The sequence below is a fragment of the Panthera uncia genome, chromosome B1, assembly GCF_023721935.1.
Source record: "Panthera uncia isolate 11264 chromosome B1, Puncia_PCG_1.0, whole genome shotgun sequence".
Classification (NCBI taxonomy): Eukaryota; Metazoa; Chordata; class Mammalia; order Carnivora; family Felidae; genus Panthera; species Panthera uncia.
Window position 1 is genome coordinate 43,606,290 of NC_064811.1, and position 19,618 is coordinate 43,625,907.

Sequence of the window (19,618 nt, forward strand, 5' to 3'; positions counted from 1 at the left end):
CAGGAGAGCTCCAGAGAGCAGCCTACTTCAGCCTGGATGCTGAGGAGGGACGGTGGGGCGAGTGTTGCTGCTGGATTTTGGCTGCAGCTGCCGCTGCCGCTGTCGTTGGGCACGCACCGCAGTGAGGGGTCTGACCGCACAGACTGTTCTGCGGAGCCTGGGTCTGGCCAGGAATGAGAAGTTAAAGGGCGAGGGCTGGGAGGAGCAAACCCAAACAAGAAATCTAGGGAGCAAAAGGAGAGAAAGGGTGATCTCGAGCCAAGACATCAGGCCAAGTGGAACTGGAGGCAATGTCATCATTGGTAAAGGAGGACTTGGAGAAGAAACTGTTTAAGCCACTCTCCCAGAATCTGTACGAGTTTATTGAAATAGAGTTCTCCGTCCAGGACAGGTATTACCTCTGTGTGTCAGGTAATCTATTCTTTCTGTGATCACTTCAAAATGTAAATAACCCCAAGGTGCCTGGGTGGTAGAGGGACATTTCTGTGTTTGTTTTCCTGTAAATTAACAGCACGTGTATCTTCTGATGATAGAGCTTAACTAACTATGCCAAGTTTAGGAATTTGGATGCCACAGAATTTTGTTTTCAGTGCTAAAATGGAAGACAGAAAAATAATATCGTATCAAGAATATTTTGATTAATTGTTCAGAATGAAAGTGGTTTGATTTGATTATTTTGTCTCCAATCTTTTATTTAATTCACTTGCATGGTATGCAATCTTAATGTGTAAGAGCTCATCTTAAAAAATTCAACAGAGAGCTTTCTGTATATTTTTAAATACACTGGAGAATTGAGTTATTCAGCTATATTTCCAACCAGTCTGGACAACTAGGATTCTCCTTTTTCATGCTAGGAAAAGAAAAAGACCTTAATTTTTCTTCCTGGTAGTTTATTTTGAAAGGATTTTTAAAAATCCTTTCTCTTCTAGGAAGTATGCTCACAGAAACAATAATCGTAGAAATTAGTTCATGAAGATGGAACTGTAAGGATAAGGGGCTTCTCTCTAACTATTTAAAATATGGATTTTTCCCCTGTGTTTTTAAAATTCACAAAAATTGTCCAAATGTGGGAATAGGCTTTTGCACTTAATTATGATTACTTAACCTGTAATGATTATGCTGAATTTAGACAGAAATGCTTGTGCCATTATCAAACTTAATATACAGCATTCCCTTTTCCCAGTCCATGTCTTTTAATACTTTTCAGGGGCTTAGGAGGAAAGAGCTCAGAAACTCTAAGTGTTCATTATGGACTTTCTTTTTTTAAGGCACACACCTCAGTATTTTCAGAAAACAACTTATAATTCTTTTCCTGATAATTGCCTCAGAAGGACTCTCTAAAGTTGTCAAGACGGAGTACTGTGAGGGAAGTAGAACAGATGTAAATGAAGTGCTAAGAATTTTTTTTAATTCTATCATTCCTAATAAGAACAATATTTACTCAATAATAAGAATACTAATATTTATCTAACACTTTACTTAGCATAGTTTGCTGTATAAATACAAAGTTTGGGGACTTGGCATATCAGCCAGGTAAAAAACTTAATTGGCCAGGAAAAAGAAAGAAATCAAATTATGGAAGAAAAGTCAAGTGAAATAATTTTAGAAACTGTATTGTACCCATGAAATCACTATATCTTAAAGCATTTTGACTTACTATATTAGAGAAGATGCTTATTCCAACATTAATATTTAGTAATTGTATTCCTACTATGATCTTCTTTATAAAGTTAATTACCCATCACGTATCATTAGCATACACGTATTTTTAAAGCAAACTTATAAAAATAAAATAATCATAACAACATATCTAACTTACCAGATATATCTTAATTCCTCCCTGCAACCATATAATAAACTGAACTTATTCAATCTGGCATGAAAAAAAAAATTCCCTAGAATTAAACTTTTGAAAATGGATAATGTCTTTTCTTTCTGTTGTCATTGAGTTCTAGGAAAAATACCGTGGGCTGGGGTTAACTGCTGGTTTTTGTGTTTTTTGTTTTTTTCTCCATAAGTGACATGAACCCTTTTAGCAAGGATCAGAAGGTCAAGGGATTAGCATTGTTAACATGGGTGAAGGCACCCTCTTTAGGGTTCAATTTTCTCATCGGGCAAATGACCAAGTAGAGGAGGTGATCACTTTTATTAGTAAAATTCAATGACTCTCCTGTGTAAGAAGAAAAAAAAAAAAAACCACCACAAGGTCCTCTCAGATGTGAAGAGAAACAATATTGTGATATTTCACATAAAAGTTAAGATTATTAGTCATATTTGTTCACTCGTTTTTCATAACTCTCCTCTATATCACATCCATCAATCTGAGAGCATTTTCCTTAAGTATAATATCTATTTATGACCATTTCAAATACATACAGGAGGAATGGTAATTTAAAGTGAAGACCAATGTGATGATTGATAGACTTTAATCTTTGACCCTGCTTTACTCAGAAAATTTCTATCGATATGAATCAAACAGGTCATATCACAATTATTGAGGCAGGTAAGTCCAGATCTTGGCCACCTTCACAGAGTAGAAACACTCATAGTTGCAATTTTCTCTTTACATCCTATAATCTAGCAGTTCTAAATTTGCAAGAATCAAAGGCTAGAGTAGCTGAATTCCATCATGCATTTTTCAAACTAAAGAAGATATGTTTCAAAAAGTTACATTTTCTTTTTTTTTATTTTTTTTAATGTTTATTTATTTTTGAGACAGAGAGAGACAGAGCATGAACGGGGGAGGGTCAGAGAGAGAGGGAGACACAGAATCTGAAGCAGGCTCCAGCCTCTGATCTGGCAGCACAGAGCCTGATGCGGGGCTCGAACTCACGGACTGTGAGATCATGACCTGAGCTGAAGTCGGACGCTTAACCGACTGAGCCACCCAGGCGCCCCAAAAAGTTACATTTTCTATATATCTGATCAGAATCTGTCTTTTGGAGGGGTCTTACAACCAGATGATTGTGATTTACTGTTATCTTGATCTTTTACCTAATTGGTGTAAAAAATCAGATGTCATGAACCAAATCTCCCTCTCTGTATTTTGTCAGGATTCACATTGGGGATTTACTGGCACCTCAGAGTTTGTAAAGTCATTTCTCCTTGGGATTAGCTTCCCCTAGCCTAGAACATCATTATCCACATCAGTTAAAAGCAGCACTTCTTATGGAGGAGGGAGGAACCTATAATATGCAGGCACTAGAAAGGGATAAGTCACTTGTGCAATGGTGAGTGCAAATGAATTAAAGAACTTCTGAAGGACTTGAAAGAGTATATAGAGCTTTTGCCATAATTGAATGGGAAGGGCGTGGTAGAATGGATCCTGGAATGCTTGGAGTCAGTCAGATCTGGTATAAAACCTGACTCTACTTTGCCCACCTGCCAGCTGTGAAATTCGGGGCAATATAATTAACCTCCCTGGTCTCAGTGTTGACATCTCTGAAATGGAAATAATAACACCTACATATGCACATAGTGCTCTCTTATTAAATCCTAACTAGGAAAAAACAAACGTGATAAATTATGCTCCAAAGAAACAAAATATAAGGTAGGGTTAAATTTTTTAAATATACAGAAAAATATATTTACTGTGAAAATGTATGCTGAGATATAGTTATATAAATAGTCTATACTATAAATAAATACTTTAATAAAAATAAAATACATACTAAACACATATAAGTATTGTATTTAATATATAATGAAGAATATATATTATATATTTTATAAATAAAAATTATATACATATTCAGATACAAGTTATTTCAAGTATTCCTATATACTTAGAAAAACATTTTCATTCATAAATACTAATTTGAAAATAAATGTCATTTTCTAGATATGAAAACAGTGTGTATAAGTTCCCTATACATATTACATTTTAATGTTAGAACAGAACTTCTCTGTGAACCAGAGAATCTAACAATTTTGTCAAGCCATTGACAACAAGAATGGTGACAATTAGAGTGTTAAATAAGAATAAATTAACAAAAAAACCAAAATATTAGAGACTGGGTGGCATATAAACAACATTTATTTCTCACAATTCTAGGAACTGGGAAGTCTAAGATCATGGCACCAGTAGATTCAGTGTCTGGTGAGGAACTACTTCCTCAGAGACCACCATCTTCCCCGTAGCCTTACATGGTGGACAGGGCAAGGGATCTTTCTGAAGTCTTTTTGTAAGGGTTCTAGTGCCAAATCACCTCCCAACGTTTCTGTCTCCTAATACCGTCATCCTGGGGGTTAGGATTTCAAAAATGAATTTGGGGGAACACAAACTTTCAATCTATAGTACTCAGTAGAGCCCCAAAAATGATTTTATTAAAATATTTCTAGGAAAAATATTATTTGAAAGTTGCTTTTTTAATGAAATCAATAATAGTATTCTCAACAACCCCAAGACATCATCAATATATTGAGACATTTTCACTGAGACTTTCTATCTTTTATCTTGTGGTAGTTTTTTCGTATTACTTAGTTTCAATGATGGAAACAATTATGTGATACTAGGATTGTAAAATAACAGTCATTTGTTTATTTAAAGCGTTTCTGTGCAGCTTAATCATGAGCTACTGTTTTTCTTCTATCCTGTAAAATAATATTGGTTCAATTAGCCAACGTTCTTTCCATTTAGCCTTATAAATGATAGTGACTATTTTACCATAGTAATAGAGGCAGTTATTCATGGAAGTGTTTATTTTGAAATTAACAGTGAAAATAAATGATTGGCATGAAGTTAAGATCGTAATTCTGAAAATGCTAAACTAAAATATTAATATTGAAACAAGTTATTCTGAAGTTCTCCTGGTCTCTAGCTATTACTCACTAAATCATAATTACAAAATGGCACCTCTGATGTTATTAAAACCAACTCTGTAACATTTTGACTATATAAACACATTTCTGTTTTAAAACAATGTGATAAGTTTCCACTTTGCCACTGCATTAATGTGGATATGGCCATTTAATTTTAGCCAGCAGCAGAGCACAAGTATGGAAATTAAGGATTGGGTCCACTCCAGCCTGAGTAGACTTCTTTGACTCTTGGCTGAACACAGTTCCTGGAGCCTCCTTGACTCCAGAGGAGGCTACTTTTGCCAAATTAAGTAGTCTGTACTGTCTCTCTGCTGCATCATTGTATCAAAAGGTTAACTTTTAAAGATGCTTATTTTCTTAGTTTGTTGTTAGTGGGACAGTAACCGTTAATGTAAGAAAACTTAATAACCAACAGATTCTACCTTCTCAACATCTCTTTTCATCCTTTACAGAACTGCCCAAGAAAACTTTCTAGAATTTAAAGCTCAGCCTATTTACCTAAAATCCTTCAGTGACGTCCCTCCCCCCAAGTTTCCCCTCCACACACAGAGCTCTCAGATTAACATTTGAATGCCTTAGCTTAGCAGTCTAGACCCTTCTGGAACTCCCTCCTGCCTAACCTGCTTCCTACCACCTATCCACCCTCACACTTCATGCCAACATACTGGATATCTACCATGACTCAAAAGGGTCAAGTATTTCATGCTTTTGTACACATACTGTTCTAAAACTTCCTCTACCCCTTTCTTCATTCTGTTAACTCCCACTGCCCTGTACAACTCAGATTACCCCCTTCAAAAAGCTCTCCCTGACCCCACCAGTCGGATGAAGATGTCCCTTCTTGATTTTCCTGTATTACCTGGTCCGTGTCTCATTCACGGCACTGTGATACTGTGTTTTCTTTCTAAGCCCCTACTCTCTGTAATCTCAGGGACAGCAGGAATGGTGCCTTATGGGAATTCATTTTTTCCATGCCTAGCACAGGGCTTTGCACAAAAGGGGCACTCAAATATTTATCAAAATAATGAGATGAATCAGTGACCCTATAGGCAATTGGCTAGTTATCAAAACATGTAGATGAGGCAGCGGAATTTGCTTCAAATTACATTTTCATATAGTATCCAGTTATTTCTCCGCATAAGCATCCTCTCCCACACTCTAAATAGCAAGTGAGACAGCTAGCCAGAACAAGAACATTGTCCTTTGGTTCTGAAGTGCAGCCTTTGTCTGAAAAGACACAATGTCTTCCTGGTGGAAGGAACTGCCTCCATCATCTTGTCCTTAATATGTATGACAGAATCAACTCTGCCTCCACTGCAACGCACCATGCTAATGGCTTCTTTTCTAAGCCTTTCCTCTTCCAAAAGCTAACGTCTAGATCAGTGGAAGGGGACCTTTCTAGAGCTGGATAAATGTACATGGGCAGGAACCCACAAATTTTTGCACACCATTTGTTTTTTTGATGCCAGGTTCAGGTCTTCTGTTCTGGATCCTTTCCGGGACATGCCCCTCAATCACTCCCTTTGTCCCCCAAAATACACGATCCCTACTCTTCCAAACTCTTGGAATATATGACCTAAATCATAACCTTTAGTCTCTTCCTGTTTCTTGTTTTAATCCTACCTAACCCTGGAACTGGCACACAGTAAGCTCTCAGTATTAGTGCATGATGGAGATTCCTGCAAGTTGTCTCTGCCTTCACCAAAGAAACTGCCTTCAGGAAAGAAGTCAATGGCATTCCCCACACCAGATTCTGTGTCAGGTCTGAACTCTGCTTTACCCAACAAAATGACTTCACGGGATGATCTCCAATTTTTTAAATTCTCTGTCCTTATGATTTTCATAGCATTGCATTGTTGGGCTTGTCTCTTCCCACATCATCTCCTCAGACCTCTCTGCTGGCACGTTTTTCTTCTCTGCTCTGTCTCCCTTCTTTGCTCTTTTCCCTATGAACTTGGTCTTGGAAACCTGTCCACACAGAAAAATTCCAAGTCTGTATCTCCATTCCTAAACTACAAACTTCCAGAGCACCTGGGTGGCTCAGTCAGTTAACCATCTGACTCTTGATTTCAGCTCAGGTCATGATCTTAGGGTTCATGAGTTTGAGCCCCACGTCAGGCTCTGCACTGACAGTGCTGAGCCTGCTTGAGATTCCCTCTCTCTCCCTCTCTCTCTGCCCTTCCCCTGCTCATGTGCATGCTCTCTCTCACTCTCAAAAATAAATAAATTAAGTTAAATAAAAAAATAATAATAAATATGCTGCCTAAACTATAAACTTCCATCTCCTTCTTTTCTGAGATAGTTTATGGACACCTCATCTGTATGTCAAAAACTAAACTTATTATTCTGCCCAACCAGCTCACCCTCCATACTTCCCTGTTTTGGTTTCCATCAGGTGTTGTCAGTGCCTCGTTTGAAATCTTACTCGGGTGTGCCGTGTCTATTTCCATTACCCACATCCTGTGCCTGGATTACAACAACAGTCTCTTACATGAAATGAAGCACTTTTAACAATTACAATTACTGCAAACCATCTATGTCCATCCATCTATGTCCTTTATATACTTTATCTTAAATTGTTACATCCTGTGAGTTTGTGGAACTCTGATGTCTACTTTCCAACATGAGCAATGGAGGTTTAATCTCTCCAGTCTCCAGACATGAAGTCATTTACTCAGACCACACTGTAAAGAGTGGCATCATGATTTGCATCAAAAATATCTAAAGCCAGAGCCCACTAAGTCTTGACGCCTTTTCCAGGGACCTCTAGTCCCTCCTTCTTTTCTTCTTCAATGTATCTTGTGCATTGCTGCTTCCAGAAAATATTCCTTTAATGGGGGCACCACTGTACTAGCCTCCTGTTCAAGGAGAAAAGAGACTTATGAATGTGTATAACTGTATGAGCTTTCACTGAAAACCTGACAGAGTGCCCTCTTCTTAGATTTGTTAACCTGCTCAGACTCCCCTCTCTAGAGGACTGAACTCACTCAGCAGTGCTGGTTCTGAGTTCCCTTAATTAAGCTCAACTGGTTCCCTTAATTTCAGTATCATTTGCACCTTCAGAGGATGACTACCCCCTTCCCCAGCCCCAGTTCTGCAGAGGATTCAGATACCGCAAGTCCTCAGTGGTTTCTGTCCCTTTTCAAATCCATAGATTTTCAAAACATTTTCACAATCTTCTCAGACTAGTTAATCCTATTGCTTACCATATCCTAATACCAACCAATCTATACACTCCACTTTCTCTAATCCTACCTGGTGATGTTTAGTTTCTATTGTCCATTCATTTCCTCATGCTGTCCTTCACCTATAAACACCTTCAAGTATCATCTCTGCCTTCCCAAATAGGACCAATTTTAAATCCTGTATCAAATTCTATATCTCCCATAACTATAGTTATTGTTTGTATATAAACCATAACTATAATTATATAGTATATATAGTATATAGTTATATAACTATATAGTTATATAGTTATAGTTTCTCCCTTAACTATTCCAATCCTCCCCCTTCTCAGAACTCCTGCTGAACATATACAGTCTGCTGTACATTGCTTATCTATTATTATGATTATATCACAATGCATTGCTTTATATCTTCTTAACTAGGAGGGCATGCCAAAGTGGCACTTTCCAGAACCAAAAGAGAGTTCCTTAAATACAAACTCCAGTCTCACTCTTAGAGGACAGAACCAGCTTGCAACTTTCTAAGATGTCTAAGTGACATCCGTCTTGAAAGAAGTTCATAGATATTCATTTCCCACAGCTACTTCTTTGTAATATACCTGTATACTTGGGGTGCTCATGTGGCTCAGTTGGCTAAGCGTCTGACTCTTGATTTTGGCTCAGGTCATAATCTCACAGTTCATGAGTTCCAGCCTGGCATTGGGCTCTGCATTGACAGCGTGGAGCCTGCTTGGGATTCTCCCCCCGCCCCCTCTGCCCCTTCCCTGCTCGCTTTCTCTATCTCTCAAAATAAATAAATAAACTTTTAAAAAGTTTAAAAAATAATATACCTGTATACCATTATAATATATATTTTATGTGCCTCATGTGTGTTAGCAGTCTAGAGGGCAGGAACCATATCTCATACTTGTATCCCTCTGGCATCTGTAATAACTCTATCAAGTAAATAGCAGGCACTCAGTAAATACTCCTTTCTTAACTCATTGATAATTTTCAATTCAGGAGTTCTAACATCAAATGTTGATTCTTCTAATATATTGTTATGAGACCAAAGACAATGTTTTTAAGGCCAAGAAAGGATTTCCCTCATTTTTTTCCCACAATTAAATAAGCAATGACTTTCCCATACCTTTCAAGGTATAATACTCAAACTTTCTGTCTTAATGGCACATTTTGAATGCTAACATTTGGAGACATGCTACAGAAGACTAAAAATCTCAAACAATACGGGCACCTGGGTGGCTCAGTCAGTTAAGCATCTGACTTCGGCTCAGGTCATGATCTCGCGGTTTGTGAGTTTGAGCCCTGCAAGTTTGAGCCCTGCGTTGGGCTCTGTGCTGACAGCTCAGAGCCTGGAGCCTACTTCAGATTCTGTGTCTCCTTCTTTCTTTGCCCCTCCCGTGCTCATGCTGTGTCTCTATCTGTCAATAATAAACAAACGTTAAAAAAAATTTTTTTTTAATCTCAAACAATTCCAAACAGGTCAACGGTAGCTGTGATGCCCACACTTCTCCATCACAAGTCTCACATCAATTTTTTTTTTCATTTTTTTTCACTGTAACTTTAAAAGAGAAGATACAAAGTAGTACTCGTATGGTCACTCTTCAACACTGCGTTGCTGTGTGAGCAGAACTGTTTGCTTTCCCGACCTCCCCACTCTCTCATATTGTCATAAATTAAAATTCCAATTTGTTCTGGTAAATACTTTGGCACTGACTGTATGCTAAAGCAAAGCCTCTTATTTCCTGCCAGGAGTCGAACCCCATTGTCCACCACAAAGCTCAGAGCTGAAAGCACAAAGCTCAGTGCTCTATCTGACAGATATTACCACTGGCAGTCACAGCAGTCTGTAGCCACAATTGTAGCAAAAATTAAATTAACATATGGAAAAAATTGGGCATACTCATGAAGGCTCAGATACATCAGGGTTCATAATTGGGGTGCAGATATAACATAGGCTCAAACTCATTATATGAAAAGGAGATACATAAATGCCAAAAAAGTATAAAAAGTATAACTTGATGAATAATTTATTGTCTTCTAAGAGTTTATGTAAACCGAGTGTTTTTTTCTGTCCTACAGTGACCAAAAATGAAGAAGTAAAAATAATTATGGTGAAACACTACAGAATAGGCTTAGATGAAAAATATGAAGTAACAAAAAAGTGGTCTTTGAACGATCTGCAGATGATTGATGGAAAAGAAGCAGATACTGTAAGTGTTATGTTTTGTAAGGGAGATGTGGGATCAATATGCCAGAAATCTTTATGTTCAATATCCTCTTTCATATTCTTGGCATGTACTAAGTGTTAAGATGACATATTGTTTTAAGTGGCTGGGTTATTTGGCTGGGATAATCTACTGGGTTTTTTTGTTCTGTTTTTCTGAGTTTAAGCTTGAATTTTTGTCTATTAAGTTTAAAAACATCTTTCCCAAGGGCTTGTTAACAGGTTAAACACAATCTGCCAGTCAATCCTGAAACTTTAAGTATTTGATGGTTTCACCCCACTCTCTCCCCACCCCAAGTTTCTCCATTAAATTTTGGGAATTCCTTTCTCATCTTCTTGAAACTGCTGTCGGTTAGCCACTTCATCCTCCAGAAAAACCAATAACTCTTAGAAATCCTACAACCTTAGAGACAAAAGGGGGAAAATGGTGTATGTGCCTGTCTCCCCACATGACCACTTAATAAGTAGTTTCCTATCAGTCTCTCCTTAAACTCTTCCACTGATGGGGAATGTGTTACCATTGAGGAAGTCCATTCAATTTCTGATTGCCATACTTGTTTTTAAATCTCCTACTATGTTTAACCAACATCCACTTCACTCTAACATCCATCCATCAGTCCTAGTTTTACCATTTGGAGCCACGTAGAAAAAATCGGATCCTCTTTTTACATAGCAGCCTTTCCAATATTTGAAGATAATTATAATGTTCCCTCAGGTTTTCTCTTTTCTAGGTTAAGTGTACCCATTTTATTCTTTAAATAACTTTCATATGAAAATCAAATAAGATAATATGACAGGACAATACAAATGCTAAGAGGTCATAGCATTGTTATTTTTACTCCCCCATGCCATTGCTTCAACACCCTTCACTACACTATTTTCTCTCCTCTGGAATGCTTCAGCTTTTCCAGAATTAAATACAATACTTTAGAATTAGTGTGACTAGTTTGTATTTCCTTTGATATGAATTCTTTACTTCTATTAAACACTAATCTAAAATCTCAGTTCTTTTGTGCATGATTTACCATTTAACCTGATCTGCCATACCCTCTACTTGCATAGAATAAAATTTAAATAAGGGTCCTTGATGATCTGGCCCCTTTATTTCTGGTCATTCCCCTTAAACTGTATACATCCACAGTGTTTAACCACTGACTCTTGAGGTTTATAATGCCCAGTCACCTCCATCTTTCACCCCATTCCCAGATTCCCCATTGGGTAAAGTCCTACTCATGCTTCCCTTCCCCCATTGCATTGTGGATGTAAATGTGTTATAGACATAATTCTACAAACTGCAATTGTTGACTTACTGTATGTCCCCTCTGGATGGAAACCTCCTGAAAAACTGAGACTTTTGTTTTTGGTTTTTTATCTTTTATCATAGCCTTCTGCCTGATAGATAGTAAGCACTCAATAAGAATTTGTGTTTTTGGTGGATCAATTAGAATTTAAGCTTTTTTATTCTTAATCCTAGTAAATATCATATCCTTAGTTTGGCCTATTGTTCCCATCTATCAAATCTTTTAATATTTTTATTTTTTAATATTCACTGTAGTATGATGCAGATTTTTTTTAAATGGGATTTTTGTTATAAAGCAATTACAATTAAATTTCATTAGGTAAACAAATGTTCTAACGGAAGTTGAATTTATGGTGGTTAGAATAGTTTGTTTACTCTTGTGTCCCTCTGCTCTTTTTTTTTTAATTTTATTTTTTTATTTTAATGCAGATTTAATGAGCACAACACTTAGGACTTCATTCAAGTCAATAATAAATACAAGGAAGCAAGCAGAGCTAAGTGCCATCTGGGTAACCTCTGGGTAATTGAAAGGTTACTATTACCACACTTGTAGTACTGCTTAGTAAACTCACCAGATGCCAGGAACCACATGAAGGTCTTTTCATATATAATTTCACATAATCATCACAAAACCCCAATGAATTGGATTCTATTATTACATCCAATTTTTAGATGAGGAAAATGAAACTTAAAGAGATTAATTGACTTGCCCAAGGTCACAAAGCTATTCAGTGTTTTGTGGGTGGAGTCAGACTTTACCCAGAAATCTATTAACATGTCTTCTTTGAACTGCTTGTTTAATGTCTCTACGTATTCATATATTCACTCATTCATTCACTCACTCATTCATTCATTCATTCATGGAGAATTTGTATTTATCCCAGACTTTGCTAGGCTTTGAAGATAGTGGTGAAATAGACAGACATAAGCACTTCATTCTGCCTTCCCTACTTTGATTATCTAGTCTGAATTCCTGAATTTTGCCCTTATGATCTTTACTGAAATCAATATATGCTATCTGTTATTACCTTGACATCACCTAGGAATCAATCGTATTTTAAAAATTTGGTGTGTTTGGCGTAACTTCTTGGTGAAAGCATGTTGGATTTCATTGCTTTTTTTCCTAAGTACTTACCTAGCATTTTTCTGATAATACATTCTACCTAAAAGTTCAATACTTAGGAAACAGTTAAGTATATTATTGCATATCAATAGCTGGAATGTCACACAGCCATTAAAAATCATGTTTCCACAAGAATGCCTCCGAACACAATTATTCACCACTGAATAAGTTTTTTAAAAGTCGGCCAAATACAAAACTTCTTTGTATTATTATCTCATTTCGCATATTTAGAATATTGCTTTTTTTCTTACATTTGTTTATTTTTGAGAGACAGAGAGAGACAGAGCACAAGTGGGGCAGGGGCAGAGAGAAAAGGAAACACAGGATCCAAAGCAGGCTCCAGGCTCTGAGCTGTGAACACAGAGCCCAACGCAGGGCTCGAATTAAAAAACCATGAAATCATGACCTTAATCAAAGTCAGACGTTTAACCGACTGAGCCACCCAGCACTCCTAAAATATTGCATATTATTGAAAACTGAAATCTGAACTTTAAATTTGAATGCAAAAAATACATACAGGTATATGTATGTGTGTGTGTGTAGGTATATATGAAAGACACCAGTGCTTTAATAATAATTATCTCTGTGTGATAGGATTACATATTTTTAAAATTATTGTTTCTTCTTTGTACTTTATGTACTTGCCAAAATTTCTATACTTCATTGAATTTTATCAGAAATCAATGTCAAGTTCACTAATCTAGTTTCAGGAATTAACCATCCCCACCTCATTTTTTTGCCCATTTTTCTTTCCTTTCTCTCAAATTCTCAAATATTGCTGATGTCATAATGACTTTCTACAAGCTTGGTTAGTGCCTGGGGTTTCATTCAGCAAGGCTGTCAACTTAGATTCCATAGAAGCAGCTCACTGTGCTCTATTTTCTCCTCATGTCCTGGCCTTAATTCCATCCCAATCTTGTTGATTCTTCCCTTTCCCATTGAAGATCATCATCTTTGATAGTGAACTAGATACAAAAGAGAAGCTGAGTGTTTCTAATTTTCTCACCCTTTATGACCTCAAACTACTGAACTCCCAGAAAAAAAAAAAAACTATAATATCCACAGTGCAATTCTTTTAAAGATGAAATGAAAATATCCCAGGTGTTCTGGGAATTTCTACTTTCTCTCTCTTGGAATTGAATCCTCAGGAGTCAGCAGTTATTATATTTTTCTCAATAGCAATGGTACAGCTTTAAATAGAACAATTTTGAGCCAGAGAGTTGTCAACTTTAAAATGGAATGGAATTGAAATTGAAGTCAATTTATAAAGCAGAAATCAAAAGGACTGGGGATTTGGAGAGTGATGTGGTATAACAGGAGAGAGGATGGTGTAATAAAACATGGGGCTGAGTTGATTGAGATCTTGGTTCTTATCCTGGCTCTGCCAACAACTACACATGTGACCTGGGCTTCACTTCTCTGGAAACTATTATCCCAGCTATAAACAAGAGATCACTGAGTGGTCTATGAGACCCCCTTTTGACTCTAGGATTCTATTGAAAGAAAGAACAAGAGAAGGGAGGGAGAGAGAAAGAGAGGGAAGGAGGGACTTATATTCTATGTACATGCCTGCTTAGGCTTCATTTATTAAGCTAAAGGAGAAAAGTAATCTCCTCTGAGTATCTTAAAAGCATAACAGATATTTTCTACAAGATAAGGAGCAAACAATTCAGTAAGAAAACTATAAAGAGTGTGATTAGTATCTGATAATGGAATGGGTGTGATTTTCTTTTATTGAGATTTCCTGCAGAAGTGTCTTTCAAGCTGCAATTATGACAGCCAGGAAAAGTTTTGCAAGGTGTGGTTAAGGAGAACAATGCATTTAAAATTACAGCACTTCTGTACATTCTTTTTTAAAAGCATTGGTTTTGGTTTTTTGTTTTTTGTTTTTTGTTTTAATTAATGGTATAGGGATGCCTGGGTGGCTCAGTTGGGTAAGCATCCAACTTTGGCTCAGGTCATGATCTCATAGTTCACGGGTTCAAGCCCCGTGTTGGGCTCTGTGCTGACAGCTAGATCCTGGAGCTTCTTTGGATTTTGTGTCTCCCTCTCTCTCTGCCCATCCTACACTCACACTCTGTCTCTCTTTCTCTCTCTCAAAAATAAACGTTAAAAAATTGTTTTAAAAAATTAATGGTATAAAGCAAGGTGGTATTAACACCAGTATCACAATTTGGGGTGGGGGGAGCAGGTTTGGGAAAGGGAAAGTCCTTATTATGTAATTTATATAATTAATCTTATGTAAAATTTATAGCAACCCTTTCTTAAATGAGCAAAAAAGTGAAGGTCAGGTCAGATCAGATAAGTACTTTGTCTATGGTTACACCACAGATTCAAAATGGTTATCTAACTTCAAAACTCATATTCTTTCTCCTGCCTCCTGCAAGAATTTTCCTACTTAAAAAAGAAATTGCCAAAATATAAGCTGTTTGTATGTAATATTTAGATACTAGATGGTAACTAATTATTAGTAGTCTGCTTTGGTCTCTTTCTGCCTTCTTGTCATTCAAAGCATTGTTTACCTCCACTTCTCTTTTTGTCGACTACTTCAAATCAGTTCAACACATATTTGTTGAGAACTTAGTAGTTGCCATGGCCAAGCACCAGGAACACAAAGATAAATAATTCAAAACGTCTGCCCTCAAAAAGAAGGGTTAGGCAGGTAATGAATATGAAAGCACTTAGTAAACTGAAAAGCACATTATAAATGCAAGGTATTGTTGTTACTAATATTAGTAACAGTGGCAATTATTATTATTTTAACATATAGGACTTAGATGAGGTTTGATGTCCACTTTTTCTCAAAACACCTCCACTAGAAGTAGAGCAACAGTCTAGAGGCAGTTAATCAACAGAGGCAGTCTTGAGTAATTTCACAGTTTCAGTCAAATGATTTAATGATCCTTACTATTAACTTCTAAGGTAATTCCTTGCTATTAACTTCAAAGTCAGCAAGTTGGTGATTTGTAGCATGCCAAAGGCTACTCTTGCCATCTTGTATTTCCCCCTTCTACCATTGTAATGGCACAAGGGACCAACTTCCTAGTAAAGAAAAGGAGAATTTTTTTCTCCCCCCCACCTTCCCCCAGAAGGCTGTAAGTGGATTTATTCTCTTTTTCCATCCCTATCCATCCTCTCATCTTCCCTGGGAAGACTTGATAACTGTGCATTCTTGGACATGTTTTGTTTGGAAAATTGAAAAATCACAGATGCTTCCAGAGTAATCTTTCATGTTGTTGTTCTTTTTAGAAGAAATATGTTTAAAGCAGGTAGCTTTGGAAATCTCATTTGTAGATTTTAGAAATATGTTTGATACTGATACTTTATGATCAATAAGCATGTACAAGAGAACATGAGAGAATCCCCCAGGAAATCTAACTACTTTCCTGGCTACAAACAAAATCACATCTCTCTTTTTCCTCTAGGACAATCCATTTTTTGATCTGCACTTCAAGAAAGTGTACAGGTTGGAAGCATATAGTTGTGCTTCTAAATATGCCTTTGCTCGAACTGTGAATAAGCTGAATCATGCATATCTTAAGAAGGACTTGCAGATTGTGAACTTTGATTCTACTTACATTAATGATGATTCCATTTGGTCCTCAAACAATAAGGATTGCTTGGTTCTTATGAGAATATGCTTTTATGCTTTCAATCTAGTATGCTTATCCCTGTGTCCCCTGCCACTCTGAAGATATATACTATGTTCCTTCATCTGTATTCTATGAAAATGATTCCCTAGATAAATACTGATAGTCATGATTTTGCTTTTCCCTTCATCAGTGACTATTATTTATATGAAAATAAAGTGATGCTTTGTGAATTGCAGTGGGATGTGTTTTAAGGCAATCATTCAACATTTGGGACTTTTGCCTGTGTGTTGCTTGGTAACTTTGGAAAGAGTTGAATGATTTTGTCTATACCTCTATTTTACTAAAAGCATCAAAGTATCTTGAAAGGCCTAAATAAATGGAAAGACATTCATGTTCATGGATAGGAAAAATTAATATTGTAAAGATGTCTATACTACCCAAAGCAACTACAGATTCAGTGCAATCTCTATTATAATTCCAACAGCTTTTTTTTTTTAGCAGAAATGGGCAAGTCAGTCCTCAAAATCATAGAATTGCAAGAGGGTGTGAATAGTCAAACAATCTTGAAACAGAGGTGCAAAGCTGAAGGACTCACACCTCCTAATTTCAAAACTTATTACAAAGCTACAGTAATAAAAAATTATGGAACTCGCATAAGGATAACCATATAGACCAAAGGGATAGAATTGAGAATTCAAAAATAATCCAAACATCTATGGTCAACTGATTTTTGATAAGGGTGTCGAATTCATTCAAAGAGGAAAGAATAATCTCTTCAACAAATGGTGCTAGATAACTGGATATCCCCAAGCAAGGAATGAAGCCCCTATCTTACAGCATACACAAAAGTCAACCTAAAATGGGTTAAAGACCTCAATGTAACACCTGCCACCATAAAATTCCTAGAAGAAAATATAGGAGTAAATTTTCAGGACCTTGGATTTGGCAAGGTCTTACACTATCAAAAGTATGAGTAACAGAAGAAAAAAATTGATTGGATTTATCAAAATTGTTTTTTACCAAAGGACATTATCAAGAAAATGAAAAACCAAAAAATGGGAGAAAATATTTGCAAATCATATACCTGATAACAGTTTAATAACCAGAATATATAAATAACTCCTGCAACTCAGTATCAAAAAGACAAACAACCCAACTTAAAAATGGCTCAAATAGACATTTCTCCAAAGAAGATATACAGTAAGCATAAGAAAAGATACTCAACATCATTAGCTACAGGGAAATACAAATTAAAACCACAATGAGATACCACTTCGCACCTACTAGGATGACTTTCAAAACAAAAAACAGAAAACAAGTATTGTTAAAGATGTGGAGGATTGGTGCCCTCGATGTAAAATGGTACATGTTTACATTGTTTGTGGGGATGTAAAATGGTACAGCCCCTGTAGAAAACAGTTTTATACTTCCTCAAAAAGGTAAACACAAAATTACCAAATGACCCAGTAATTTCACTCCTAGGTATATACCCAAAGGAATTGAAAGCAGGGGCTTGAATAGATGTTTATACACCAGTGTTTACTGCAGCATTATTTGCAACAGCCAAAAGATGGAAACAACCCTAGTATCTATCAGCAGATGAATAGAGACACTAAATGTGGTCTACCCATACAGTGGAATGTTATTCTGCCGTAAAAAGCATTGATGTTCTGGTACATCGGAACATGTTGAAAATGTGCTAAGTGAAATATCAGACACACACAAAAAAACAAATATTGTATGATTCTACTTATATGAAATACCTAGAGTAGGGAATTTAGAAATAGAAAGTAGGTAGGAGGTTACCAGGGGTTGGGCAGAGCCCAAAATGGGGAGTTGTTGCTGAATGGTTACAGAATTTCTGTTTGGGATAAAGAAAAAGGTTTGGAAATAGATGGTGGTGATGGTTGTACAACATTGTGTATGTAATTATGCTGAATTGTACAATTACAAAGTGGTCAAGAAGGTAAATTTAATGTTATATATATTTTACCATAATTTAAAAAATAATGTAATATGCTACAAGTCATTGAATTGTACACTTTAAATGGATGAATTGTATATAAATTATATCTCAATAAAGCTGTTAAAAAAAAGGACTACCTTTAGTCTATTAGAAGAAAACATGATTGAATTTTTTATGAACTGAGAGTGGGGAAAAACTGCTAGCTGTCACTCACATCCAGAAATAACAAAGAAAAAGTGATTAATTTAACTACATACATATAAGAAGACTTTGCATGAAAAAAACTATAAATAATCAAATAACAAATGACAAATTTGGAAAAATGCAAATTATAACAATATACTAATATTTTTCATAAATAGAGTTCTCCTAACTTGAGGGATTAAAAAGACCAACAATGCAATTTGCTAAAATATTAGGAAATGAGGGGCACCTGCATGGCTCAGTTAAGTGTCTGACTCTTGATTTTGGCTCAGGTCATGATCTCACAGTTTGTGAGTTCAAGCCCCACGTTGGGCTCCATGCTGACAGGGTAGAGCCTGCTTGGATTCTCTCTCTCCCTCTCTTTCTCTCTCTCTCAAAATAAATAAATAAACTTTAAAAAATTAGGAAATGATACAAACAGACATTTCATAAAAAAGAATTGCAAATGATATTTAACCATATGAAAAGATGCTTAACCTTGCCCATGAAAAGAGAAATTTAAATTAAATCTACAATGTGATCTTGTTTTTCACCTATTAGATTGGCAAAAACCCAAAACTTTAACAGTATTTCGCTGGAAATGGGAAAACAGTGCCTCTCATTCATTGCTGTTGGAAATGCAAAAGGGTACAAATCCTATAGGAAAGGAATTTGACAATATTTTACGAAGTTACATATACATTTACTCTTTGACCCAACAAATTAATTTTTTCTCCAGGACTCTATCCCAAAGATATTTTAGCAAAGATACAGAATAACACATGCATAAGGCATGTGACCTTGTTTATAAGAACAAAACTTTCAAATAACTCAAATATCCATTACTAGAAGATGAATTGCATAAACTATGGCACTAACACACAATACAGTATCATGCAGCAGTACAAAGTAGAAAATAGTGAACGTTTCAGGTGCATGCTGAGTGGGCTGTTTGCATGGGAAGCTGTAGGTGGGCTAATTAAAAGTAGGGTATCCTAGGTGATTGACTAAAGACACATATTTGGCTTTCCCCAGTTGGTCCTAAGTTAGAAGTGGAGGCCAAAATAAGGGAAGTTGTCAATTATTAATCAAGTCCAGGCCATTTGGGGCCCATTGCTACAGGGTTATTATTTGACTTTCTAGACTGACTGCTACAAACAGTAGTTTGACTTCCTAGATGGGTTATTGCACTTACTAGGTTGGCTTCCTAAGATGGTTGC

The 19,618-nt window shown here is 36.3% G+C and overlaps 1 protein-coding gene across 1 annotated transcript; it reads left to right on the top strand.

Annotated features, from left to right (window-relative positions):
* The first annotated feature begins 264 nt into the window (after nt 1–264).
* On the top strand, nt 265–16,424 carry EXOC1L (exocyst complex component 1 like). The gene is made up of 3 exons (XM_049630499.1): nt 265–411; nt 10,089–10,219; nt 16,082–16,424. Exons 1-3 carry the CDS (start codon nt 291–293, stop codon nt 16,346–16,348), a joined length of 519 nt encoding a protein of 172 aa, XP_049486456.1. The 5' UTR covers nt 265–290; the 3' UTR covers nt 16,349–16,424.
* Nucleotides 16,425–19,618: the final 3,194 nt, after the last annotated feature.